Raw genomic sequence first — 26,086 nt, forward strand, 5'->3', positions numbered from 1 at the left:
ATCAGCTTTTTGAAAATTGGCAGGAGTAAAGGGAAATTAGAGTGGTCCTACAGTTTTAATGTCACCCATGACAGAAATGTCAGGAAGCCTAGGGCTCACTGTGATGAAGACTAATTTAGCAGCTCTTAACAGGATATGTTCTTAAAACTATCTACATTTTGATACCTCATCCCATGCATGATAACTAAGCGAGAACCGCTGCTTAAAAGGAAAAAGCTGTACAGAGACATGTGCTTAGTTCTGGTGTAAATGCAAGTAATTCCATGTCAAATTAAAAAAAAACACAAAAAACCAACAACTAGCTACCACACAAAAACCCCAAACAAACAAACAAACAAAAAAATCACACAGAAAACAACTTACAAATGAAAATTCAAACAGCTACTGAATACCTTGTCTTAGACTGAAGCCAAAAAAAGGTCTGGACCATCACGTGACCTACCACTCCCACTTTATGTGTAAGATGAATGGCTCAATCACCAAGAAGAAGAAAAAGCCACCTCCTTTATAGGCCATAGTTTTCTATTTACCAACACAGTTACAAATGAATAACCACCATCCAACAACTATAGTGATTTACGGAACAAGTTCTTGGCTCTTTCCCAACTTCCAGTGACAGCATCAGAAAAATATCTTTATTTGTAGCTGTCTCAAAGGCTGAAGACAGAATAGATCCATCTATCCCAGCCTATACCCATTTTCCAACCAAATCGAGGAATTTCTTCTAGGAAGCACACAGTTGATTTACAAGGTATAGCAGCACAACATAACCGCATTCAAGCATTTATGTTAGAGACAGAATTAATTTCAAGCACACAAATGAGATGAATAAGAATAAGGCAGGAATAATTAACAGTCAGGATAAAGAAAAGCAAAAGCCTAAGGCAGAGGAATGGAGAGAATGGTGCACATACAATCAATAATTTACCAGATTTACCAGAGTACAACCAGCACCTCGAAAAGCCAGTCTCCTCATAGTGTCTGATGGCCAAGTACAGATACTGGAAGAAGGTAACACTCTAAGAGTAGCTAACCAGCAATGGTGTTAGTACAGTCAAAACTGGAAGACAAGAAAATGGAAAGAGAGAGAGAAGAAAACTGAGAGTCGATAGATAATTAAAGAATAAAATCAAAGAATACATTGAATAATTACAGTGACAGAGAAAAAAAAGCAAGAAACAGAAGGTAACTATTTTTAGCCTAGCAGAAACTCTACAAAGTAATTTTGTACAAAGAATGCTAGACATTTCTGTCATTTTTACAGTAAAAACACATTTCTCTAATGTTTCTGAATACGTATTACAGATTTCTAGCCACTTGCTAGAGAATGATTCATGAAGGAGAGCAGGAGTAAACATAAGCAATATCTGACCTGAGAGTAAAAACCAGAAAGCAGTAAAACTCACAGAATCTGAAGTAGTACAGTGCTTATAACAATAAGAAAATAATTTTTAAGGTCAAGAAACATTTAATAGACTCTCTAGTGATGATGCACCTCCAGCAGTCTTCAGAGTGGATTTTTATCCTTGTAAGTAAGCAACATTAAATATCCAGTCACACAGGTTCACTAAAGATATACCTGTTTCAATTCCTAAGCACTTTCCAAGTCTGATTTTTTTCAGAAATTCCACATGAAATGTACAGAACCATTTTATGGCAAAATGATTGCTTCTATTCAGTTCATACAACTACTGTCTTCAATCAAACCCCAGAGAGACTGTTTTCCTCTTCGGTATTCTGGACATTTGCATAACACGCACATACAGGGAAACTGTGCTTTATTAGCAGGCAGTTCATCTCAGGAATGGTCAATCAGCCCGTCGCTTTTGGCACTGCCTCCAACTTCTATCTGAGAGCTACAGTATCGAATGGCTAACACTAGGCGTGTGCTGATGTGGAGGCTGCTAGAAAACACAAGTTCTTGGTTGTGAAAGAAAGGCAGGAGGGACTAATGGAATCAATAATTCTGATTCACCCAGGAACCCAAAAGTGCACTTAGTCCAATCCCATCCTGAAATAAAGATCTGGGGACCCCCAGCCAGCACCTGCCTGCAAACTGCATATAGGCTTCTCCATGTCCGTCATCTGAGGCATATACGCTGCGGCTCTCAGCCATACGCAGACGCTGGTGTACACTTGTATAATCAAAACACCTGGCCATTCTGTACACAGCCTACAAAACCATTTTTCTCCTCTAATAACCGAGGAAGGTGCAAAACACATATCAGTCTGAACAACATCATGAATACTCAGTGAGAGAAATGCTTAGGTAAAACTCCTACCGAGCATCAGGCTCCAAAATGTAAACTTCTCTCTAGATCTCCATGCTCATAAACACAGATAATCCTACTGTGCACAGAAATGCACGCTGTTTTACTTAAGAACATGTCTCCTAGACTTTCTTCTGCAATGTAACTGCTAACTTACAAGTCCTTCAACAGTCACACCAAGAATCTCCACCGCTACAAACAAGGCATCTCCTGTGCAACAGGAGCTTGAGTGTCTTCTCAATAATTGCTCAGACCGCCCATAAAAATGTCACATAACCATAGACATCTCTATAAGAAATGCTTTGGCCATTACTAATATACACGTATACTAATATATACATAACGGGTGGAAGACTGCCTCTCCTGAAAGCTGTATTAGACTGATCGCCACAAGTATTACCCAGTCTGACCTCATTAAATGAACAGTTTTTACATGCATTTGAATAACACACCTAAAACAAGCCAATGAGGTTCTAGCGCACATTTCCTTTTCTGCCTCCAAGTACAAAAAAGCTAAAAGCCGATAGATACCACAGAAAGTATTCTATCGTTATCAGGATCTCCCACGTTTCAACAGAAATACTCGCTAAATCACGCCAAATTTAGCCAACGGAACACGGGAGGGAAACACAGCCAGCATTTCCCCCGATTACCGATCACACCGAAACCCGCTACAACATAGGAAAAGGGGGAGGGCAACAACCAGACGCTATAAAAGGAGAAAGTTAGTGAAGAAGTGAGAGGCACAGCACATCGATCCTCTCATCAACACTGGGACAAGAAACAAAGAGGCAAAACACTAATTCCCCCAAACCGTCCCCCAGGGCGGGCCCCCGCCTGCACCCGGCTCGCACCCTGCTCAGTTTATGAGGCGTTATTGTTGGCAGGAGACGAAGGAGACGAAGAAAAACACCTTTTCGGGCACCGGGCCAGCCTGCGCCCTCACGGCCTGACAGGACGACGTCCCCTCCCCGACCCGCGCTGCCCCCCGCCCACCCACCCCCACCGGGCAGGACCCGCTCCCGTCCCTCGGGCCTCGCTCCGGAGGCCCCGGCCTCCGCTGTCACCGCTGCCAGCTCGGCCCGCTGACGGGACGGGACGGCGCAGCGGGGAGGACACCGCGGGGAGGAACCGAGGGAGACACCGGGGCCGGGACGCCGCTGAGGGACGGCGACGCCGAGGGGGCCGCGCCCGGGGCCGGGGTCGCCGCGGGAGGCGGGAACGGGTGAAGGTGACGGGAGAAGGCGGAGGGGCTTGGGCGCCCGCGGGCCCGGCGCGGGGCCCGCCGTGGCGGAGCTGCTGCGCGGCCGGGCGGCGCTGCCTCCCCGCGGCGGCCACACAAAGGGAGGCAGCGGCCTCCTGGCTTCGGCCCGCCGCCCCGCCTGCGCGACTCCGGCGCCGCGCCGCTCACCCAGCCGGCTGCGCTCCGCCTCCGACAGCCGCGGCCGCACTCGCCCTCCGCCGCCCGCCCCGCCACCGCTGCTGCCGCTGCCCCTCGGTGCCGTCGCCGCCGCCGCCTCTCCGTACCGCCGAGCCCGCCGCTGCCGCAAAGCCCGCCCGGCCGCCAAACGCGCCGAGCCCGCGCGACACCTCAGGCGAGGAAGGGCCGCTTCGCTTTACGGCAGCGCCCGCCGGCGGGAGGAGGAAGGAGCGCGGCCTTCCACGTGGGGCGGCGGCCCGAGCGCGGCGCCATGAAGCGGCCCAGTGAGCGGCGGGAGCGGGGGCGCCGGTGGCCGCGGGCCTCGGGCACTATCGCCGGCCAGCGCTCGGGGGCGAGGGAATGGCGGGGGCGGGCGGCGGCGCGGGACCGGGGGAACGGCGGCGGGCTGGGGCTCGGGGGGGGGGGGCGGGCGGTGGAGTCGGTCGCCCGTGGCGGAGCGGGCCGGAGCGGGGGAATCGGACGGACAGACACCGGGGCCGGAGGGAAGGGCGGCGGGGGGAGCTCGGCCGCTTCCCCGGGCGCCCGTGAGCCGCGGGGCTGTCCCCGGGGCGGGGGGAGCCGGCGCTGAGGGACGCGGTGCCTTGCAGAGCTGAAGAAGGCCAGCAAGAGGCTGACCTGCCACAAGCGCTACAAGATCCAGAAGAAGGTGAGTCCCGGCCCTGGGGGCGGTGGGGAGCCCCCCGGGCTGCCCCTGCACCACGGAGCGGGGCGGGAGGGGCGGGGTGTCGTTTTCTAATCAAAGCTCCATGCTAACTAGTTTAACGCTAAAAGTATTTTTTTATATATTATTACGGAAACATGTTGTGCGTATACGTGCACACAACAAGGATGTTACATTGAACCTTAAGGAGTCTCGACTGTAGTGAAGAATTTGCTTTCCAGTTGCCCTAGGCTGAAGGACGATGTAGAAAAGAGTGTAGATTTTTTACGTCGTTCCATTTTGCATTATTTTGTGCTGGTACGTTCAAATGTAGCTTTACAACGAGACATTATGCAATCGAAAGACTTCAATCTCAAGTCAGAAACGTACCCTTTTTTACTCTGTATCTGTAAAGAGGAAGGATACAACCCTTTTTTTTTTTTTTTTGCCTTACACTGAGGAAATATTCTTGTTGCTGTCTTCAGATCAGAGAACACCACCGAAAAGTCAGGAAGGAGGCCAAAAAACGTGGACGCAAAAAGCCCAAGAAAGATCCCGGTGTTCCCAGTGCTGCACCATTTAAGGAAGAGCTTCTACGGGAAGCGGAGCAAAGAAAGCAGAGGGTAAAATACAGTTTGTGGTAAAGAGGACAAGAACTGAGACCATCCCTATCTTCAAGGAAGCTTTGTGTGCACGTGCGCACCCAGAGGTGCAATCATGGTAGATTGTAAATGGTCCTAGTAGACGTATACTTTTGAAAAATAATATATTTATTTCCAGCATTATACAGTGTGTAGCAGTTCTTTTCTTTTTAACCTCCATTTCGTCACTGTATGTATAAATCATGCTGGAAGTTTCATTTCTAATGTAACCCAAATTGCCTGTGATGCTAACATACATAGGTGTCCCATCAGAATGCTAGAAGTTAAGTCTTGGCATTATGTGATTATACAGAAAATAAGGATCCGCTGTCTGCAGCGTGGAGTAATGCGACACGAGAGCAGCACCCTTATCAGTTGTAATGTCGTTGCTGCATGGCTGTTATTTTGAGGTCTAGCTAATGGATGTATTGCCTCTGGTTTTAAGGCAATTGAAGGCAACAGTATTCTTTCCAGAGTAGGATGCAAAAAAAGTTCCCAGTGTCACTTGGACAGCCATGAATTCTAACTAAGCTGTCTCAGGAACTTTGGTCAGAAATAAGTAAACAGGGAGAAAGAACAGTCTTCCTTACCACCTTCAAATGTGTTTTATCTGGCTTGGGTTTTTGTTTGTAATCAGCTTGAAGAACTAAAACAAAAGCAGAAGCTCAACAGACAGAAAGAACATGAAAAGAAGAGGAAGCTTGAAGCTAAAAAGAATGCAGCCAAAGTCAAGGAAAAAGCAGAGGGAAAGGTAGGTGTCTGGTATGATTTTGATTCTTTGAAGCTTATGGAAGCAAAAAAAGTAATCCTGAAACTACATCTTCATAAGCAGTATGTTACATGTTGTATTTCCATGCTGTATAGGCACACAAGTATAATACGCTAATTCTCAGTTAAATCATTCCCTTTCATTTTTATTTGCATTCAGGAATCCTCTGGCAAATCTAAAGCAAAGACTAACAAACTGCTGGATAAAAATTCAAAGAAATCATTCTGCAGGGAGCTCAAGAAGGTGAGACGCTTCAACTATTTTTATATAAGAGTCAGCAATGAGACCACTTGTTATTTTCCTTCTTTGCATTACTGTGCAGCTGCTAGAGAGTATAAAGGTTGCTTGTGATAAACTTGCAACACTGAAGTAAGGGATTTTACCACAGAAACTGGGAGGGTTTCAGTCTTGGTGTGAGCTAGTGAGACATCCAGCACTTTGAGGTGTTAGACTTCTTGGGCCAATGTCAGTACATACTGAGTGATCAAAGAGCTCTTGTAGTAATGAGGTACTAGTGTCTAATGATTTCTTGCCTTTGGAGGAAAAAGATGAAAATTCCTTCCTTCAGCTTTCTGGTTTGTAGTTCAGAAGAAAGGAGCTCAAACAAGAACAGTCATATGAAACCTCATCAATCATTCTGTGAAATTCAACAGTAACTGTTGTAAGCCACAGCTGTTCCAGTTGTTATCTGTCAAATGGTCTGTCATGTCTTATTTGAGAGTCTTCTCTCTTTTTTCTGACCTAGGTAATTGAGGCCTCAGATGTGGTTCTAGAGGTTTTAGATGCAAGAGATCCAATGGGCTGCCGGTGTCCTCAACTGGAGCAAGCTGTAACTTGCTCTGGAGGAGACAAAAAGCTACTGTTGGTTCTGAACAAAATTGGTAAGAAGCACAGGCTTCCTTGAAGTGTTACTTGGTCGCTGTGCGGTTCTGTGGTAGGTGAGCTATGAAGAAGATTTTAAAGGAATCTGAGATTCCTTTGAAGACATAAGATCCAACTCTGAGCTCGCTGCCCTACTGATGGGGTCACATTTCCTCCGCCTTTTGGTCTAGTTTGCTAAGAAAACACCACAGACATAAATGCACATTAGCCCCTTTCTTTTGCAATAAATTCTGAAGGCATTGGCCAGTCTCAGCCAAATTTGACAGAAGTTAAACATCTTAAAATTTTTATAACATTTTTGTGAACGTAGGTGAGCAGGCAGAGGTCACAACGCTGGTCTCCACTGAGGCAATGGGGAGTTAAGGATCAGCAAATCAATGCAATAGTTGGAGTTGAAATTTGGCTTTGGGAAGTATTTTCAGCCTTCCGTTGCTGTATGAAAGAATCCACGCAAAAGCAGGTGAAACCAGCTAAAAAGGCTGGAAATTACTGACTTACCAGTGGCAAAAAAAGAAAATACAAAGAGCAAGAGCAAAGGGTACTTTGTATTAGAGCAGTCTTTGCAGGGATGATGGGATAATCCTTCACAGAACATCACTCTATACCATAAAAAGTCTCCTAGCAAGACCCCAGCGTTAAAAACCTGACAAAGGGGCCAAAAATGTAATTGTAGTATGTTCTGCTTGAGGCAGAAAATAAAGACTAAAACTTGCAACACTGGGTGCCTTTGGGGAACGTACCCAGTACTTCATGACAAGTAATGTTTGGCTGAAAACCCTAGTAAAGAAACATACTAAATGGACAAAATGCAGCCTGGCTCCTGATACATTAGATTTCCTCCACGCAGTGACATTTAAGATTCACAGAAGTGAAAGGACTGTGCTTTTTTTCCAGATTTAGTGCCAAAGGAGAACTTAGAGAAATGGTTGCATTATTTGAAGAAGGAGTTTCCAACGGTTGCTTTTAAATCAGCAACGCTGATGAAGGACAGGACTATGGTAAGAGCACTGCAGGCTGTTTCATGACTAAGTCATATGTGTTTGCAATCATACATGTTGAAACGTGTTGAGAAACAGGAACTCTTGTTCTTTAAAATTCCTTTTCCCCTTGTTTGATTATACTGCTGTGACTAATGGATATGCCTGTGCACTTTGACTAAGCTTTGTGGTACAGTGGGCGAATTCTTGCTGTTGAAATACATATTGTTATTTGTGCCCAGGATGCTGGACTAGAATAGAAGCAAGTCTCTTTTCTACTGTAAGAAGGACAGTGAGGGGAGGAAGATGAGGAATTTTTCATCTTCTACATAGGATGGTTGCACCAGTTATATCTGAGTTGTTTTGTAGATAAAGTGGTGCAGGCTGTACTACTGCATTCATCCTGACTGGCCATCAATAAAGGTAGCACCTGACATTACTTCATGAAGAGTATAAAGGGGTTAGCTCCCTGTGTCCTAGTCTCAACTCTTTGAAGATGCTCGTTTGAACTGAATGTGTATTAATACATAAAGCTTCACATGCCTTAACCCTGATAACAGCATAGTGTAATAGACCCTCCTGTGAAATGGCGCAGAAACCGCAATGCAGAGATCAAGTCTTCAAATCCTTCAAAAAATTGAAGTCTTTTGAGTGAAGTTGCAGATTTAAGAATTCTACCACCTAAACATACATGGTTATTTTATGGTTGCACAACAAAACTGCAATACAGCCTGAACTGACATCACGACACCTCTACATCGATTCACATTCCTTTTTCTCTTAGTAGTCGACAGCTACCTTTTTTACTGTCACTTAACTGATTAGCCAATGTCTTATTAAACTAATTTCTTCTGTTTAGAAGAACACAGTAACATCATCTAATAGAGGACAGGAGTTGGAAACATTACAGTAGATAAATATATATGCTTAGATTTATTTATCTTCCTAAATAGCTCCTGACCATGGGGTTTTTTTGCCTTTGAATCCTGTAGCAGGAACAGTTCAAAAAAAGACGTGCACGTGTTGACTTATCAAGAACCACGGAATGTTTTGGAAGCAAATGCCTTTTGAAACTTCTTCAACAGCATGGGAAGACTCAAAACAAAGCCATTCAGGTTGGGGTAGTAGGTAAGCGTTCGGAGAGACAGGAGGAGTTTCCTTCTCCCATAAAGCTTTCATATCCTGCATTATAAATTGGGTAAAACAACTAACACATAACTTTGTAATGGGCTTTCTAGTCATTATTCTTACCTTCATCTAAGACTCACTATTGTAGTACTTCAGTTGACAGCAATCTACATTGCACTTAAATGCATGTAGTGTGTGTGATCTGTGGAAGCCACATTGTGTGAGGCCTTAGCTGATTCACCAACTTAGGGAAACAAGAGAAACGGGTTACATACCATGCAGCTTGCACTGCCTTCCTCTTACCTGATTAAGATTTGTGGTGTTACATTCAGTGTTTTTATTATCAGTGTGAGAAATGAGGATACAGACTTTGTCTTACTTCTGTAGTGAAGACTTCAGATCCAACTCTGATCTCACACTGAAGATGTACTTTAACAAAGACACCCGGAAGAAGCAGTTTTGGTCAGTGTTACATAGGTTGAGTTTTCTTATTTAACTTACAAGGATTTAATGTGGTTTTCTTCAGGTTTCCCTAATGTGGGAAAGAGCAGCATAATCAACAGTCTTAAAGGAGTTCGTGCTTGCAATGTTGGCCTAGCAAGAGGTGTTACCAAGTAAGCCAAGTCTGAAAAAAGCTGTTCCTTTCTCTGTTTTTGTGTTCTGATCACCTCAGTTTGTTTGTGTACAATTTCCACCCATTAGGGGCAAAGTATGCCCCTGTGTGCAGGTTTAAATGCATGTTTCAGTTTTCCAGGGTGAAAGATACTGATCTGTGTGATGCAAGCTGTTAGGAGAGAATACAGTGTATAAGCTTGCTCTTTTGGTACATGTAGATTTCTGTCCTACACAAAGCATATGATGAGAAAGCACTGAAACTGACTCTGGATGAAGTGCATTCAATCCAATGCTGAGCTTTGTCTTGCATTCCTCACCATTACCAGTCCTTTGCTAGTTGATTATCTTTACTAACAGTGCCTTTCTCTCTGAATAGGTCCATGCAAATTGTGCACATTGATAAACAGACAAAGATGTTAGACAGTCCAAGTATAATTGCCGATCCTTCCAACAGTGCACTGGCACTGGCCTTGAGAAGTATCATAGACACTGAAGAATCAGACTCAGCAGATGCGCTTGAAGGAGTAGATGCCATTCTAAATCACTGCAGTAAACAGCAGGTGAGCTCCATCTTCTTCCCCATCTCTCACTGAATTTGACTTCTCTGTAGGCTGCTTACGCCAAAACGAAAGTTCATTTTACTTCAACTAATTCTGGTAGCTTTTGCACTGCTTTCCCCTAACCATACAGAGTAGCAAACTTTGGCTAGTGTATCCAATGCTAAGTGTGATCTTTCATCCTTATAAACAGAAGGCAGAAACAGCATGCCAGGATCCTGTCAGCCAGAGTCTATTTTCCCAATAACTTTTCTGATTTTTAAAAAACCCTGCTTTTAAGACTTCATTACAGTATCACAGAGTGAAAAATGAAGATATTCTCACTGCTTCCTATTATTACAGTGAAGACCTCAGATCCAACTCTGATTTCACTCTAGTTTCAAGTAATTAACTTAAGCCTGATCCCTATTCAGTTCTGTGATAACTGTGTTTTCACTAACCACTGTGCTGTCTCTGTCCACCCACTAGTATGGGTGAATGGCAGATGAATTTGTTGATGAAGTAGACACTTTGCTTTGTAATGTGTACTCCCACAGGCAAGAGAAAAACAGCTTTTCACATAGTTGTTCATCCTCATTGTAATCCAATTTGATTTGCTCTTTTATTCCTAAAACTAAGATAAAAGTGGGTATCTCTTTCTGAATCTACCATTTTCTTTTGCACTAGGTAATGATGCACTATAGTATCCCAGATTTCAGGAACACTGAAGAGTTTTTGACTTTACTTGCTCAGAAAAGGGGTATGCTGAAAAAGGGAGGTGTTCCTGACATGGAGAATATAGCTAAATTACTACTTTGTGACTGGACAGGGTAGGTATGCTATGAATTTTGCTTTATGCTGCTCACCTTTTTCACACTGTTAATCCAGCACAGCAGAAGTCCTGAGTCCTGTGAAGTACTTAGAAAGGAGAGACTGGGTTTTTTTTTTTCTTTTTTCCTTTTCTTGCTTTCTCACGTTTTACTTTGGTAAAGAGAGCTGGATTGGCTAACAGATTTAGAGAATGCCAACCATGGATAATTTTCTAAAGTAGTAAAGGGCATATGGAAAGGGTCAGAGCATGTTGCATGTTACTCCATAGCCAGTTTGCTGACTTCTGCTATAACTCTGTTAGGGGAATTTGCCTTCCTCTCAAATACTGAGTCCATGTAGTCCTCTTACACAGACAGGAAAGGACATGGTAAATTTTCTGTGGAAATTTATAGTGGTTCCTATATTCTGGGGGTGGGAATAAACGTAACTCAGAATCGGTAATTGAGTGTGACTATTTCCCTGCTCAAGTGGTTCAGCTGCTTTTGCAGCTCATGATTTTACAGGCAAGTGATTTGTGGTGACAAAGTATGCCATTTCTTTTTCCTCTCAGGAGTGGGCTATCTACTTAACAGTGTTATTGACAACTTCAGAGTCAAATTTAGAGAGCTATTTAACTGCTGTTAAGCAGACAATAATAAATGAGTAGTTAGGTTGAGGAGTTTGAGAGGTTTGTGCTCTGGGTTTTATTTTTAAATACAGTGATTTAACTATGTTATCTTTGGTTGTTTTTTAATGCTGATATTTTATTTTCCCAGAGCTAAAATAAGCTACCACTCACAACCTCCAGTATCTCAGAGACCGCCACCATATCTTACAGAAGACAAAATAGCTGAAATGCAGGAGTGTTGGAATTTAAAGAACCTAGAAGAAGAAAACACCACCACTGTTCAAGGTAGGACTGTTACTGTAACGCACTGCTACCATTAAGAGTGGTAGTAGTAGTTCTAATGGGAGATTTTGAATGGAAGTCCTCCTGGGGTTTATATGATAGCTTTGCCAATATGCAGTGAATATGAACCTTTTAAGAACGGAATGGATTCTGATGCAAGAGAACAGTGCATCTGTGTGCTGTCTTAACACAAATTACCCCTGCTAGTTCTTAGTTTCTGCTCATCTCACCTAACCCTTCTCAGTAGGAAACAGGGGAAAAGAATGTTGAAGAGCACATAAACACTGGCTCATTAGGCCAACAAAATACATTTTACTCAGTACAATCTATACTCAAATCCAAGTCTTTCAGCTCCTAGCAGTCTTCTGTAGATGCCTCAGGGAAAGCTATTCTCAGGGAATTGTCCTTTGTTCTACCTGCTTATGTGGGAGTGCTGTCTTGTGGAAGGGAGGGGGCAAGACTGTCTTTTCTTAGCCCTGACCTAAAATGGCTGTCCTCTCAGGGGGTAGGCATTACATCTGGTGCTGTCTAACAGTGACTTAACTGACACTTCCTATTTTTTCCCAGCTTTAAAATACCCCAGTCCAGCAAGCAGCATCATTTTCCAGTCACCTGGTATGGCAGATGGGACAATAGAGGAAAATAAAGTGATAGAGGAAGCATCAGAGTGGGAAAACTTGGAAACAGGCAAGGAGGGGGAAGAAGAAGAAGAAGAGGAGGATTTCACAGAAAGTGAGGATGATCAAGATGATGTGGAAGAAGAAAAAGATGTCAAAGAGGTAAATCAGGGTTTCATTAGGCTTCTGCCTGTTTAGATCCTGACACCAAGTACCCAGTCAGTATCCTGCTGTAAACTGAGAATGTGTAGGCACTGTGGAGCCACCAATAGTAATCAAAAAACTTTTCTCCTGGACATAAGGGTTGGGCTTTTTGTTTAGTTAAGGAAACAACATTGTTCTAAGTTAGTTCTAAGGTAGCGTGTTCCTGACCAACTATACAAGGGGACATCCCCTCTACCATCAGTCTCTGCTAGGTTTCATTTGCATGGGAGACTTCATTAGCAATACCTGCATAAACACATATCTCTGACCTCTCTGACTTGTAGGAAACCAAAGTTCAGGTCACCAGGAAAGCAAAGCTTGGAAAACAACAAACAAGCCCTACAAATTCAGAAAAGCAGATAGCAGGTCTGTATTAAAAACCCTGGCTTGAAGGATAGTCTCTGGTACTCCAGCACTTGCATTGGTTTCACTAACACATGATTTTCTCTTCTCAGAAAGTGAACATTCCAATTCACTATCACTCAGCTTGGATAAGACAGCAGATGAAGATGATGCGTATGATTTTAATACAGACTATGTGTAATGAATTATGTTTGAAGACACTGTTTGGAGACTTATTACTGGCTTTCAGAACAGTCACGAAGACTTGTGTTGCAGCAGAAGTTGGAGGAATGCTGCATACCAGAGCTGCTGCAAAGATTCACAATTATTGCTGTGTCAAATAATGTATATAATAGTGTATCTCCCTTGATTGTTCCAGATTTTATACAAGTCTAGGAAACAGACTGTATTCAGCTTTAAGTCCTAAACTTTATGTCCTGTGTTAAAGCCTATTTTAAAAAATTCCTAATGGACTGTGTTAGTTTGTTCACTTTGCCTTATAAAAAGATGTTTCAAAAGGATAAACCCTTTGTCTTTTTCTTTGAAAAACAATGGTAAATGTTTAATTCTAGTCATGTTCAAGCAATTGAATTTCAAGGTAAGTTTTCATCCTCCCTTCATAAAATTTAATTGTTTTTTCCTAGAGGATTACAGAGAGTGTACCCCTAGAGTATGACTTAAGTCAGTAACTTTTCAGTATACTTTTGCAAAACTTGTAGAACTTTCATATGTAAAGGTTGGCTAGAACATGCTATGTGCTTCAGCTAGACATAAGGTATTTTATCTAAGTACTGCTTTCTATGTTCAGAACCTTCATTGGGAAAGGTAACTAGGTTCTGGTATTGGTAATCTGCCTTTACTGGGGAACAAGCTTCTTGTTCTTAGAGTGCTTTAGAATAAAAGACATATTTCCTGATGACATCTATTATACAAGGCAACAACTGGTAATTGTAAAGCAAAATGTTGCCCTGTGCGATAAGGTCATGTTAGTGCACTCAGCCTATAGCAGAACTGGGGTAGCAAGAGAATTACCAAGAGGCCCTGCAGCTGCTCAATGAATTAAGAATTTAGAATAAACACCTGACACCAAGCATCTTCCTCCTACGCATCTGTTTTCTTCCTATTAACTTAAAGGTCTGATTGCTGCATTCTCTAATAGATAGTTGTATTTTCCCTAAATGGATGTTGAGGCACAGTCTTCCTAGGTAGCTTAAAAAAGTATCAAGTGCAGCACAGACACATGCAGTTTATTTAGGCCTCCTAAAATACAGCCTGGTCACGAGAATTCAGTTGGTGTCAGGTGATCTAGTACAATTTTTCAAAGATTGGTAACTGAACTTATTTCATTACTTCTAACCACTTCAAGGATAAGAATGGTTCTTGTTCATCAAAACCCAGAAAAAGAAACAATAGGCAACAAACCACAGATCACCATCCATGACAGAAGGAGAACTATAGACAGCGACTGCAATGAGTCAAGCAGTTGGAAATCCTTTTAAATTACAAAGCAGTCCTAAAACCATACTTACACTCATGAACGAGCCCCTTCCCTCTCTGCTGGCCTGTATCTCAGACCATGCAACACTCAGCCTGTCACTGCATTAACACAAAGCCTTTTGTCTAATCACCTTATACTGAAGATTGTTCACAAGCAGTATTATTGAATAAAAATGACAACTTGAGTTCAAACCTGTATTAAATGGAATGGTTGGCACAGTAGCTGCCAGGATAGATCAGCTAATAATAGCCACTACTCAAACTTAACACTACAACTATGAAAAAAAACAACTTACCTATAGAAAAGACGATGGGCAGCCAGCTGCAAAAGGGCACAGGAATCTTGCTTGGTGAGAGTTTAAAGGGCCAGACTGGGAAAGGCACACTGGGAAAAACTTCTATAGCAGAGCCATGCTCACTTGAGAGAGCTATGAGGAACTTAATAATAACAAAATTAATCTGTAATTCATACAGACCGATTCCCAAAATAAACGTTTTGTGCAATTTTAGAATGAGATTGCTTTCGCAAAGACGAGATCAATTGACTTCAGTTTCAAACACTTGCTGCTGTATTTAAGTACAAAGGAAATGCACTTCATATATCAGATCAAGACTAGAATCAGATTGCCATTTACCTGAGGTTTGAGTCAACGATGTTAAAATTAGCTTTTATTTTTGAACAAAGTTTTCTCCACCACTTTACAAAAAATGTTTTAGTGTTCACTGGCAGTTAAAACCACTTTGCATAGTGAAATAATACTTGAAAAATTCATCTTTCAAAAAAACAAGATTCAATTTTGCAGAATTCTGCAAGAAAGACTTACACAGAAATGGTTGGGGGGAGATTTCATGCAAGAAAGGGTTGTTGAGGAAACTACTTCACAGGATAAGGAAACAAACAAAAAAAACCCAACCAAAACAGAAGAAACCCAAGCAGCTCTTCATTACAGTACATTGCTGTGCAAGATCTGTGTGGTGCAAGCACCAGCTGAAGTTGCAGCTTGTTCTTAGACACTGTTCCTTTCTGTAGCTGACAAAGTGATCCTCCTGTAGAAGACTTGTAGTAAAGAGCAGAAGAATGTGCAATAGACAGAAATGAACTAACAAAAGTGCTAGTTTGTGGAGATCCTCCCTTGCTTTCTATAGTGTTGCTGGAGTAGCATTTTCTGTCACACAAGTGAAGCGAGTCTCCTTTTGAACCGTGCATTTCAGAACCGCACCTGAATAAGTGCGTCACCTTGTGCTCCAGATGGCAAGGACTGCTCTCTAATACAAGTTGGCAAAAAAAAAAAGTTCTGCTTGGCTCCAGAATTTTCCTGAGAAAATGCCATCAGTTATTAAAATTGACTCTACTTTGCTTCATAGGCTTCTGAATGTCTGCGGAGCAGGCTGAACTTGCCTGTAGGGTCAGGGACATACCACTTCTCCCAGACTTCAGCATATGAAGCTGTTCTTCCCCATGGTTTGAAATGTCCATTCCAATGGAGCAGCTTGGCAGCTTTCACAAACTGAGGAGAGTACCTTTTTCCAGCACTAGATCCTTTTATTGAAAAAGAAGCATTAGTGCCTGAAATAAAGGCAGCAGAAACACCAACGTGCAACATTTTAACTTCAAAACAAAGGATTTCAACAAAGGAAATGTTGTCATTTATGGAGAAAGGAGGTGATATGGGAGGCAGAAATCAGGGCAAAATGAAAAACATAATCAGGTGCAGCTGAATGCCACTTTGATTTGTCTCGGTATCTATTTTATGTACTGCCTTAACTTCCAAGATCTTTAAAACCCCCTTAATACCCAGATGTATTCAGCAGCCTATGAATTGTTCATTGGAAACAAAACCTAAGAAACCTCTCCCAGCACTGGGGTTTCACCATTAGCAGAACAGATACAAATGTCTGTTTTTCTCAACAGTCTTGGAAGAAACACCTTCAGATACAATATATATGTGGAAAAAGAAGAGGAAAATGAGAAGTAATTTGAGAGTAATTCAATTCAAGAGCTATTCCCCTGGCAGTTCAAAAAAAGAACATGAAGGATCAGGCCCACAAGCCCTAAGATGGTGTTGCAAAGCAGTGTTTCTTAAAGAACAAGGTATAAAATAGGGGAAGAAAAGATCCATTTGCTGCATCATCAACTAGGTGTCCAGCTACAGACCTGGAAAAGCACACTGGGGGAACAGTGTGACAGATGTTTCATACATACCGAGATGACGGACATTCCACATGGGATCAATGCTGGAATGTTGCTTGTAAAATACAATTAGCAGTGGAGGTGTCGTGATGCTGCCAGCCAGACTCCTACTGTAAAGTTCCTCTCTGGAAGAGAAGATGAAAAAAAGTTGGGAAAGGATGCTTGTGTGGCCCTAAATCAGTTGATTTGTCACTTGCAGCTGCATGACAGGAATCCACAGATACACATACAGCCTTTCATTTAACAGTTAAATGCCATCACCATAACCCAACCCCTGACCCACTGTCACCCCCAGCTTAGGGGTACTTACGCTACATTAAGTGCCATCCACTTCTCCAATTGCTTAGTGATGTTCTGCAATTTCCATTCTGTCAAATTGGCAACAAAAACTCCTGGATTGAAAGAGCAGGTGTTGGCTTTCATGGCAAGCTTTCGGATGGTTTCTTTTTTGTAATCCAGAAACCCAATATAATTATACTGGGGAAAAAAAAAAGAGAGTAGAAATTAGCTTAAAATATGGTCAAATTACTATTTAAAGAAAAATTTTGCACAACTTCCAACAGACAAGCATAACTTGAAGTTGTTAAAGCAAATACCTTCCTTCAAAATGAGAGAAAGAAAGCTTAAGAGGTCTACATTTAAAAAATATGGTTATATAAACCACATATTTTAAGGAATGCTGCATGGTCTCCGTAATACCGTATTATTAATATGGTACCACTCCCAGAAAAGCACTTTTTATACACTCACAAATGAAAAATTCTCCCTCTAATGTTCTAAGACCTCCTGCTGTTCCACACTGGGAATTGCCCTCATTGTAAAGCACAGCAAAAACTTTAAGTGCTTTTACCTTGCCTAAACAGAAACTGCAAGCGTCATTTGTAACACAAACATCAGAGTAAATTGTTTTGGGTAGGGACAGTCACACCTTTAGGTTCACTGCATTTGGAAGTCAAACTGCAAGAACATTAAAAAATAAAAGTGCTTGTTTCCAAAGCCTGGGATCTCTAGTATTGTTACCATTGAATCAGAATAAAACTAACCTGATTGCCTGCCCCACGGACAGCAACTTTATTAGTGGTTGAGTCACAATCATCTGAAAATGCAGCTGCATGTCCAGGTTTCAATGGAGTGTTGTAAAGTTCAAGAATATCATCTGGAAAATGGAAGTATGCACAGAAAAATTAAAAGTAATCCTGTTGAAGCACTGAGTGACTTTTTGTTCAGTCCATTGTTACAGCAGAAAAAAACCACTCAGTTTAATCCAACTTATTCATATTTACAAAGTTTCTATATCTTTCTGTGAAATAGAAGTGTTTGGTTACTGTCAGAAATGGCATACTGACCTCAGCATAAGGCCAGGGGGAAAAAGCTAAGAAAGGGTCCCATACCTTGCACTATTATATCATCATCCACATAGATGGCCTTCTCTGCATGAGGTACCAAATTGGGCAAGTAGAATCTTGCAAAGGTTAACTGTGAAAACAAGAAAGCAAAAGAAGTGAAGAATTAAATGAAAAATTGTCCAAATAGATGTGAAATTGACTGATACTCCTGGCAATTATCTATGGCACTAAGGTCCAAGACAACTTCTATCAATGAAGTAAGGTAGGCAGCAATATCCTAGAAGTTATTTAAAATAAACAGGTTCCATCAATTCCTGGTTTCCTATGAATTTGTGCATTGATAAACTAACTTTAAACTGGTCTATATTAGAATTTTTTATTTCTCCACACATATCTGTAGCATCTCGGATGTGTTGGCATGCTTGACATGCAAGCTGCTGTGTTTCACTGTAGCTAGCAGCAAAAAATGATACTAGGCATGCATATGTAGATACTCAAATCCATCTCTCACTATCTGGAAACTTACTGAAGTTTAGGAATTTGATTATAAAAGATTGCTTCTATGTTAACAGATTTGGTTTTGATCTCGAGTTGTCTTCAAAAGCCAATATCAAAATATATTGTTACTAACTAATAATTGCAAAAAGTAATCGACATCATCCTCACTGGTTTTAAGGTGTCTGCCTTTTGAGGATCCACTTGTACTTTCCCTTCTAAGACACGAGGGTCAAAATCCAAAATTCGGTATCTCAAATTTTTCAGAGCAGTGTTACTTAGCCACAGCCTGCAAACAGGAGAAAGGCACAGATCTTGTTAAATAAAACAAAATCAAATGAAAAGTAAGAGATCCGATTGCCAATGACACAGACCTTGATCTGGCCACTCGCTTCCCTATCCAACAAACATACATGTAGAATATAATCTATGGCTGATGTTGGTGGTGTCCTGTATGACTGCAGGGGTATGCCCACCATCAGCATACTGCACAGCTGTGACACATGAAAGGTACAAGGTTGCTTCTTATTTTATTAGAAGTATGTGGTCCTGTTATCACAGATCCTTCACAAAAAGTATCAGTGTGAATGGATGTGGGTAAAAATAAAAGGATCAAAGAACAATCTAGAAAAACGGAGAAACCTCATTGCCAGCATTTGAATTGCTTAGATGAAATGTAGGAAGTACTTTTTACAACACCCCCCCCCCCTCCCCCAATGAACTCCAACCCCACGGGTTGGATATAACCCCGCTGGAAAAGATGGCTCTTTTCCATCCCTGAAACATTACCAGAAGGAATGACTGTAGGGCTCTCCACAGCAGCCTTGTCAAAAAGCTGCAATAAGCAGCAGCAGATAGGACTGCAATTTAGAGGAGTGCAGTTCCAGGGAGAGTCAGCTCCTCCTCTTCTCAGAGATACTTAAGTTTTACAGTATTGTGGGAATCTAATGAAAAGATCATTACCTCAAGTGATCCACAGTATCATTCAAAGTAACAATATAGAAAACCACGTTGGATTTGGTGTGACGGTAAATACTGTTCATGGCTGCAATTGCACCCCCAAGCCTCTCATCTGATGCTGCAATGACCACAGAAATCTCCTTATCATTCCTTTCATCTGCCAGCCTCTGGGGAACCGCAGGTATGAAATCTATAGGCTGAAGTCCTAATGGATTTGAATCTGTGGAGTACAAATGGCATCACATACTTGGTTTATGCAAATGAAACACAGACATAACTACCACACTAAAATTCCTAACACCTTCAATTATTTCTACTACACAAGGACTTGGATGTCCGAGCTGAGGTGTAGATTACAGCGTGCCAGTATCAAACACTTAAAATAGAGCACCTGCTCTTGAGAATCTGAGATGTTAATAAATAGGAAAACATCACACTTACAAATAAACTACATGCATTTAACCATACATATTCACACACAGCACAAGGTACTAAAATGAGGCTTAAACTACAGTAAGCTGCACTTACCCTTGGTCCCCCCTGCCATGTCTATAATCTCACTGACCTCCCCCTCCTGTTTACCCTAACCACCTTCCTAGTCTTCTCCACATCACCCTTCGTTCTTTTTCTTATCTTTTCTTTTCCTCTTAGGTAGGAACCAATGAAGAAAACAAAAATTCTAAATTAAAGTCACTGTTGCGAATTTTTTCCCGCCAAAGATCAAGGCATTAAGTACAGCTCATGTTTATTCAGGGATCACAGATCACACTATATTAAGCTGAAACTACAAGAATTTATACTCACAGTGCACAGATAGGAAAATGGGAGGTCAGCATTGAAATTTATTACTAGACCACATCACCTGTAAAAGCTGGCAAATTGACCCCTACCCGGACTTTTTATCACAGCATTGGTACCTTTCAGATGATGTAGACTATTACATATTAGATAATTTTAGGGAATTTGAGGAACATAGCAAACAGGAACTTGGCAGTTTACAGGCAGTGGTCTGCTGTTCACAAAGCTCAGCTTCTGCTCTGTTTGCCACTTCCTAATGACAGAGCTCAACAGCTTTGACTTCAACTCATTCCTAGTTAAGGCCTGTCAGGCTTATTCTACCTCTGTTGGGAAGCACCTGTACAACTGCTACCCAGAAGCAACAGTTCCCAGGAGTGGCAAACTAGGGCTTGGCAGTTAATGGGGACATGGAGAGGCTCTGTGGGACCACATGCAGTTCTTAGAAGGGGACTCTGGAAAATGAAATCGCTTTGCTAAGTAAAATGAATCATAACTTTATGACTTTTAAAGCCAGAAGGAACCCTTACTGCTATCTTGCCTGGCTTCCTGGCTGAGAAAAGTCACAGGACAGCAAGAACAGACAAGCCCACCAAGCTGAAGTTTCTTGGGTATGAGAGCAGGAAAAGATCTACTCATAAGAGAGTACAAAAATCATATCTTGTTATACAAATGATTGATCATTATCATATAAGTTATTTCAGCAATGTGGTGGTTTCTGCCTGGCCAGAGCATGTGCTTTCCCGCCAACCTTAAAAAAAAAAAAAAAAAAGAAAAGAAAATTTAAATTAAAATAAAACCCAACGTACCTGACAATTCCCGTTTCAAGAAGTCACTGAGGCCTAGGAAGTTATGATGAAGAACTAGCAAAAATATGACAACAGCCACTACAAGGATGGAAATGTTCACTGAAAATTTAGAAGAAAAAAGTTTATCAATATAACCAGAGAAAGATTGGGAAACTCAGAAAAGTACAAAAGAGATTTTAAAAACATTAGACACACACATATACACATACCTTTCCTTAATGTCATTTTTATTCTGTTATTTTATGTATTAGCATAAGGTTCCTGCAAACCTGCAAGAGAAAAAATACAGCAGTCACTTCCTATGTCCAGTGCATGCCTACACAAGGCATAGCACACTATCACCAGGAACGTCCAAACAGTTTCCAAATGCAGCAAATGTTTCCTTCTCTTAAAAAGACAAAGCTGTATGTCACATTTGAATAACTGAGTATGGTATCTCAGTAACTATGTAGCTACAATGACATATCTAAAGAAGAACTCGGAGATAAAAAGGGAGACATACAGATCTTGCCACTTACTTCACTGACAGAAAAAAAACAACAACTCCTTCTAGCAGTCATAAGTGATCTGAAAAGAATCTGGAAAATTACACTTGGTTTCTTTACTGTTGAACAAATTTGTTTAACTATCTGAAATGGAAGCATCTCAGCAATAAGGCAAATGATTATACGTTTCTTTCTATAACTAACAGCAAGATTTTGGCAGGACACAGTGTTTATAAGATTTTAAAAAATAGCATTATACACTTCCAAAACCATGAAATTCTCTACGTGAAATGTAACAGCATATCAGCTGAAGTGTCATTGGACAAAAAAGATCACAAAAGTGTGAAAGAAGGTGTTACCATCACGTTATAGAAGGGGGTAAAATCACAATGCCGTGATGCAATTTTGGTATGCAATTCAAACACACTTATTCATTATTTAACGGTAAATGTGATTGTAAAGTCAGAACAAGAACTACATAACGTGGAATGTGAAGTAGCTCTCAAGTAACACACAGAAAGCACTCACACCATAACAAACACGCAAAATTCACAGAACAGCAACAGTTCTGTCACTGCAAAATCTCCAAATTGAAATACTGCAAACTGCGTTGTGACTGTTATACGTGTCAGACGTAACCATCTTCTTTCCGCTGTTGCATTTCTCCCACGGGGAAGACACGTTTATCGGGCACGACAACTAAATGCCGTGTGCCGTGCCTACAGGGCTACTGAAATGGGTCAGGACACGTAGCCTTACTTTACGGGAGTACAACGCAGCGCTCCTCAGGCCCGGCGGCAGCGGTGCTGGGGGTGCACGCACCTACATACCACTTCTGCCCTTCAGTGACACTAGAGCAGCCTGCGCTAAAAGCATTGACAGACTGACTTTTCCAGAAACTACTGTCCGTGCAAACACAAACCCACGCTAAACTACTCAAAACACCCGCTCGTCGCTACGCCGGTTACTCCGGCGACGCGGTTCACACACACTAAGCCGGCCACACGACCGTTCCCCCCCCCGCCCCGTCACACCGCATCGCCCAGCAGCACAAACCGCGCTCCCTCCGGCCGCCGCCGCGGCGGGGCCCGCTCCGAGGCCGGCGGGGCCGAGCCCAGCTCTCCTCCACCGAGACCTCCCCCCCTTTCCCCTCACCGTCCGCCCGCGCCGCCGCCGACTGCCACCTCGGCAGCGCGCCGCCCCCGCGGCCGCCGCCACGCACCAGAAGCCCAACGGGCCGCAGGTGTCCGCCGCGATGCCTGACGGCCGCGGGGGGGGGGGGGGTAAGGCCGCGCCGCGCCTGCCCCGCTGCACCACTAGCGGGTCTGCGGCAGCTGCCGACGACTTCGCGAGGAGAGGCCGAGCCTCGGGCGGGAAGGGCCGCCCGCGAGCTGCCGAGTCAGCGTCGATTCCCGACAGGCGACCCCGCCGGCGGCCTCGCACCTGCCGCCTGAAGGCCCCTCAGTCAGGGGTCCTGAGGCTCGACGCCGCCGTTGCCGGGGAGACAGCGTCCCGCGCCGCGTCGGCGCCGGCCGTTGCCGATGGCGGCGCAGGGCGACGGCGGCGCGGGGCAGGCTGAGGCCGAGGCCGAGGCTCGGGGCGGCGGCGGCGGCGCGGAGCCGATGGCTGAGGCGGGAGGAGGCCACGGCGGGCTGACGGAGGACGGGGCGGAGCGAAAGGGGCGTGTTTCCGGCCAGCTCAGCAGCCGCCTTCCGGTTCTGCCGCAGCGGGGTGGGCGCCGTGCTGAGCAGCGGTACCCGCCGAGCCGGCCCGCCGCCGCCGCCGCCGCCTCGCTGGTGGACGGGGACAGCCGGCAGCCATCGCGGGGCCCCGGCGAGGAAAGGGGAGACGCCTACGAGAAGAAGCAGGACGAGGACCGGGCGGCGCCGCTCTCCGCCGCCGCCATGCTGAACATCTTCCGCTCCATCCCCACGCAGATGGTAGGGCAGCCGCCACCGGAGGACCGGCCGCGCCCCGGCCCTCGACCCCTTGTCGCTGGTGGCGACGCGGCTGTGTGCGGGTTGTAGCGTTCCCCTGCCGCCGTGCGGTGGAACTGCTGTTGGGGCTGAGGGGTGGCACTCCGTGTCATTTCGATCTTTTGGTCTGAAAAGTCGAGATTTAGCGGGCTGTGAAATGACGGCGATGTACAGCTGCGCAAGGGAAACCCTCTGTACCGGTCTGCCTGCGGTCGGTACAGCCAGAAGGCAAAGCGTTCTCGAGGAGAGCCACGTTTTCTAAAGCCGTGCAAGCGCAGGTGACGCACGTCCCGGGTCCTCTCAAGCATGTACTCTTTTTCTGGTGTTAACGGCTTTTGCGTAGCGGTATTAAGCAAACGGCAAGGGTATTTTGAACTTGCGTGACTTATCCTGAACAGACAGTGCTTGCTTTTATTTTTGGATGATGTGGTCAAGAATAGAGGGCAGGTGTTAAGTGTGAATTAAGAGCTTAATTCTTTTATACTGGAAATCCAGACACTGCAAGAAAAATAATTCCAGCCTGGTTTGAAAGTTGAACAAAAAAAGCTGAGAACCTGTGGTCAGGCTGACTCTAGGCTCTAACCTGAAAGAATGTAACTGGTAGGTTTGTGTTCTGGGTAACTGACAAAAACGTATCTCTTTCTACAGGACTACAAGGGCCAAAAATTAGCAGAACAGATTTTTCAAGGAATCATTCTTGTCTCTGCAGTAAGTATACTAGAACTATGGGCGCTAACAACAAGGACCTTGTCTTCTGATCTTACAAACAACATTTTTTTTCTGATTGTTTGGCTTAACTGGATCACAGAAAGCTTTAGACAAGATCAGAGGGGCTGTCATGGATTAAGACTTTTCTTCTTTCAGTCTTTTACTTTCATTATTGGCCTACAATTTTGAAAACAAGGTTAGAAAGATGTATGAACTGTGCTTTTGAAAAACCTGTATTTTTCTACTTAACTGCTGCCCCCTGCCCCCAAACTTAATCATGGCATGGGAAATGGTTTTGTTTATTTAAAGTTTGATTTTTTAAATTTTTTTCCCCCCCCAGATAATTGGTTTCATCTATGGATACATCACTGAACAGTTTGGATGGACTGTCTACATAGTTATGGCTGGATTTGCTTTATCGTGTTTGGTAAGAATTTTTTTTCCCCAAACCAGAAAATTCATGCACTATTTAACCTGAAATAATCATTAAATTAAGGGGCTGTCAGTACAGACAAATGTTTGCTATATAACTCAGATTGTTAATACATATTTTTACTTTCTTTGATCCAAAGAAAGTCCTTTAAAAACCACTAAGTGCCTTTTCTCAAACACTAGTAAGATTTTAGAGAACACTCTAATTTAATACTGCTTTTGAATTAATTTTTCATTTCAATTGTATGTTACTTTTAAGTCAAGCTGATAGCACTGATAACAGAAAGGACAGTGAGGCTTTCTGTGCAGTAGTAGCTTGTCATGAAAATTTTGCACCAGGCCCATGCCGACCAAGGAGAGAGGCTAGGACGCAAAGTATAGAATTACAAGAGTAATTCCTTTTTTATGCACGTGAGGTGTCCTGTTCCAATGGTGGCACACCAAATGCGGTTTTACACATGGTTCTTATACCTTTCAAGCATTCAGATACAACACGATTTGACCAATTGCTACTTAACACACACATACTACTGTTTTGAAAAGCCACTATAATTCTATGGCATCATCATCCATCTGCTGCTTTCTTGATCTAAACGTCCCTGAAGTAGGTCTTGCTACAGTTACTTACCTATGATGCCAGATAATTGCAGCATTTCACAGAGGCGTTAGAGGGGCTAGGATGCCGGCGTTACCGCGTTAGTCCAGCAGTATCCTTTTTTTCTTCAGGGTGGGTGCTGTCATTCTCCTCCTTGCAATGAGCTGGGGTCCTTTAGTCATGCTTACTTAAGCGTGACTGTGCAGTATACAATCTAAACTATGTATGTATATTTCTCTCTCTTTATAGTATGAAATTGTATGAACTTTTTTTAAACTAATTGGTACAATAGTTAGGGAATGAGATTTTCCTAACAAGCTCTACAAAACACTTATCTAGCATCTTGATTTACATGTTCTGACTTCATTCCTTTTCTCTAAGCTGACACTCCCTCCGTGGCCTATGTACCGCCGCAATCCTCTGAAGTGGCTACCTGTCCAAGAGTCAGGAACAGAAGAAAAGAAGCCAGCAGACAGAAAGCCAAAGAGACATGCTAAAAGCTAAAAAAATGTGGTTCTTCACACTGTTACTTTGTTAAATTTTGTTAAATGCATTTCCACTGGGAGATACTTCTTGGCTTAGTGTTTGGGTTCTTTCCGACTACTTTGTATACTACAGTGAGCACACCAAGATCTGCAGAGACCATGAAGGCTCACTAATTTTTTCCTGGAGTTTCAGTGAAGTTACTGGGAAGGCAGGGTGGGGGGATTAACTTTAGAAGGCTACTGGAGGTCACATCTTACTCAAGTATGTTAGTAAAAAGGAACACAGTGAATCAAATCAAGTATAGCTAAGCTGTTGCTGTAGCCCAAAAGGTAATATACAGCTGGACTTCTACTAAAATATTTCTAACCATGTGTAAAACACAACCTGGCACTACTGACAGCTTAAGTACTGTAAAACAGTACATACCTCACAGTTCTGAAAAACGCTAAGAACTAGAAACTGTTCTAGAATAGGAGATTGCAGAGTGGCATTTTTTGTTTAAAATAAATTTGCCCGAGTAGAGAAAGTA

The 26,086-nt window shown here is 43.1% G+C and overlaps 4 protein-coding genes and 4 non-coding genes across 26 annotated transcripts in view; 6 read left to right on the forward strand and 2 right to left on the reverse strand.

The window, feature by feature from the left end:
* PBRM1 (polybromo 1) overlaps nt 1–3,813 on the reverse strand; it is a 69,203-nt gene extending 65,390 nt beyond the window's left edge. For 7 of the 16 annotated variants that reach the window (XM_069812436.1, XM_069812423.1, XM_069812437.1 and 4 more), the window contains exons 1-2: nt 3,682–3,811; nt 938–1,060 (exon numbers count right to left, since the gene is read on the reverse strand). In XM_069812436.1, coding sequence (XP_069668537.1) covers nt 938–976 — 39 coding nt within the window. In that variant the 5' untranslated portion in view covers nt 977–1,060; nt 3,682–3,811. Of the gene's footprint in view, nt 1–928; nt 1,061–3,681 lie in introns of all 16 variants that reach the window. The other 9 variants (XM_069812433.1, XM_069812427.1, XM_069812434.1 and 6 more) reach the window with 3 other exon arrangements.
* A 48-nt stretch (nt 3,814–3,861) lies between these two features.
* Nucleotides 3,862–13,307, forward strand: GNL3 (G protein nucleolar 3). The gene is made up of 15 exons (XM_069812448.1): nt 3,862–3,974; nt 4,299–4,357; nt 4,837–4,974; nt 5,630–5,743; nt 5,921–6,004; nt 6,507–6,642; nt 7,538–7,641; nt 8,613–8,748; nt 9,275–9,362; nt 9,740–9,923; nt 10,587–10,729; nt 11,486–11,622; nt 12,187–12,398; nt 12,725–12,806; nt 12,896–13,307. Exons 1-15 carry the CDS (start codon nt 3,962–3,964, stop codon nt 12,982–12,984), a joined length of 1,719 nt encoding a protein of 572 aa, XP_069668549.1. The 5' UTR covers nt 3,862–3,961; the 3' UTR covers nt 12,985–13,307.
* LOC138681863 (small nucleolar RNA SNORD19) lies at nt 6,702–6,774 on the forward strand. Its single transcript, XR_011322063.1, has one exon. It is a non-coding gene; the product is annotated as a small nucleolar RNA SNORD19 (small nucleolar RNA).
* LOC138681865 (small nucleolar RNA SNORD19) lies at nt 9,099–9,172 on the forward strand. Its single transcript, XR_011322065.1, has one exon. It is a non-coding gene; the product is annotated as a small nucleolar RNA SNORD19 (small nucleolar RNA).
* Nucleotides 9,592–9,669, forward strand: LOC138681866 (small nucleolar RNA SNORD69). The gene has a single exon (XR_011322066.1). It is a non-coding gene; the product is annotated as a small nucleolar RNA SNORD69 (small nucleolar RNA).
* LOC138681864 (small nucleolar RNA SNORD19) lies at nt 10,224–10,299 on the forward strand. The gene has a single exon (XR_011322064.1). It is a non-coding gene; the product is annotated as a small nucleolar RNA SNORD19 (small nucleolar RNA).
* A 1,613-nt stretch (nt 13,308–14,920) lies between the features above and the next one.
* On the reverse strand, nt 14,921–22,938 carry GLT8D1 (glycosyltransferase 8 domain containing 1). 4 transcript variants are annotated; one of them, XM_069812450.1, is made up of 10 exons: nt 22,804–22,938; nt 21,085–21,144; nt 20,876–20,974; nt 19,275–19,491; nt 18,483–18,600; nt 17,862–17,946; nt 17,514–17,626; nt 16,781–16,947; nt 16,483–16,595; nt 14,921–15,819 (listed from the first exon to the last, which is right to left on the reverse strand). In XM_069812450.1, the coding sequence occupies exons 2-10, from the start codon at nt 21,098–21,100 to the stop codon at nt 15,629–15,631; spliced, it is 1,119 nt and encodes a 372-aa protein (XP_069668551.1). In that variant the 5' UTR covers nt 21,101–21,144; nt 22,804–22,938; the 3' UTR covers nt 14,921–15,628. The 4 variants fall into 4 exon arrangements, with proteins under 4 accessions (XP_069668551.1, XP_069668554.1, XP_069668550.1 ...); XM_069812453.1 differs by lacking the exon at nt 22,804–22,938 and adding an exon at nt 22,583–22,797; XM_069812449.1 differs by lacking the exon at nt 22,804–22,938 and adding an exon at nt 22,516–22,797.
* On the forward strand, nt 22,902–25,640 carry SPCS1 (signal peptidase complex subunit 1). Its single transcript, XM_069812454.1, has 4 exons — nt 22,902–23,300; nt 23,985–24,044; nt 24,385–24,471; nt 25,453–25,640. Exons 1-4 carry the CDS (start codon nt 22,902–22,904, stop codon nt 25,573–25,575), a joined length of 669 nt encoding a protein of 222 aa, XP_069668555.1. The 3' UTR covers nt 25,576–25,640.
* Nucleotides 25,641–26,086: the final 446 nt, after the last annotated feature.

This window comes from Haliaeetus albicilla, chromosome 24, assembly GCF_947461875.1.
Source record: "Haliaeetus albicilla chromosome 24, bHalAlb1.1, whole genome shotgun sequence".
Classification (NCBI taxonomy): domain Eukaryota; kingdom Metazoa; phylum Chordata; class Aves; order Accipitriformes; family Accipitridae; genus Haliaeetus; species Haliaeetus albicilla.

Coding starts and splice junctions, on each gene's coding strand:
- GNL3 (XM_069812448.1), top strand. Junction 4,975..5,629: donor CGGAGCAAAGAAAGCAGAGG/GTAAAATACAGT, acceptor GTTTGTAATCAG/CTTGAAGAACTAAAACAAAA. Junction 6,005..6,506: donor TCTGCAGGGAGCTCAAGAAG/GTGAGACGCTTC, acceptor TTTCTGACCTAG/GTAATTGAGGCCTCAGATGT.
- GLT8D1 (XM_069812450.1), bottom strand. Junction 19,492..20,875: donor CTTGAAACGGGAATTGTCAG/GTACGTTGGGTT, acceptor TGTACTCCACAG/ATTCAAATCCATTAGGACTT. Junction 18,601..19,274: donor GATACTGTGGATCACTTGAG/GTAATGATCTTT, acceptor TCCTGTTTGCAG/GCTGTGGCTAAGTAACACTG.
- SPCS1 (XM_069812454.1), top strand. CDS start 22,902: ATGGCGGCGCAGGGCGACGGCGGCGCGGGGCAGGCTGAGGCCGAGGCC. Junction 23,301..23,984: donor GCTCCATCCCCACGCAGATG/GTAGGGCAGCCG, acceptor CTCTTTCTACAG/GACTACAAGGGCCAAAAATT. Junction 24,045..24,384: donor GAATCATTCTTGTCTCTGCA/GTAAGTATACTA, acceptor TTCCCCCCCCAG/ATAATTGGTTTCATCTATGG.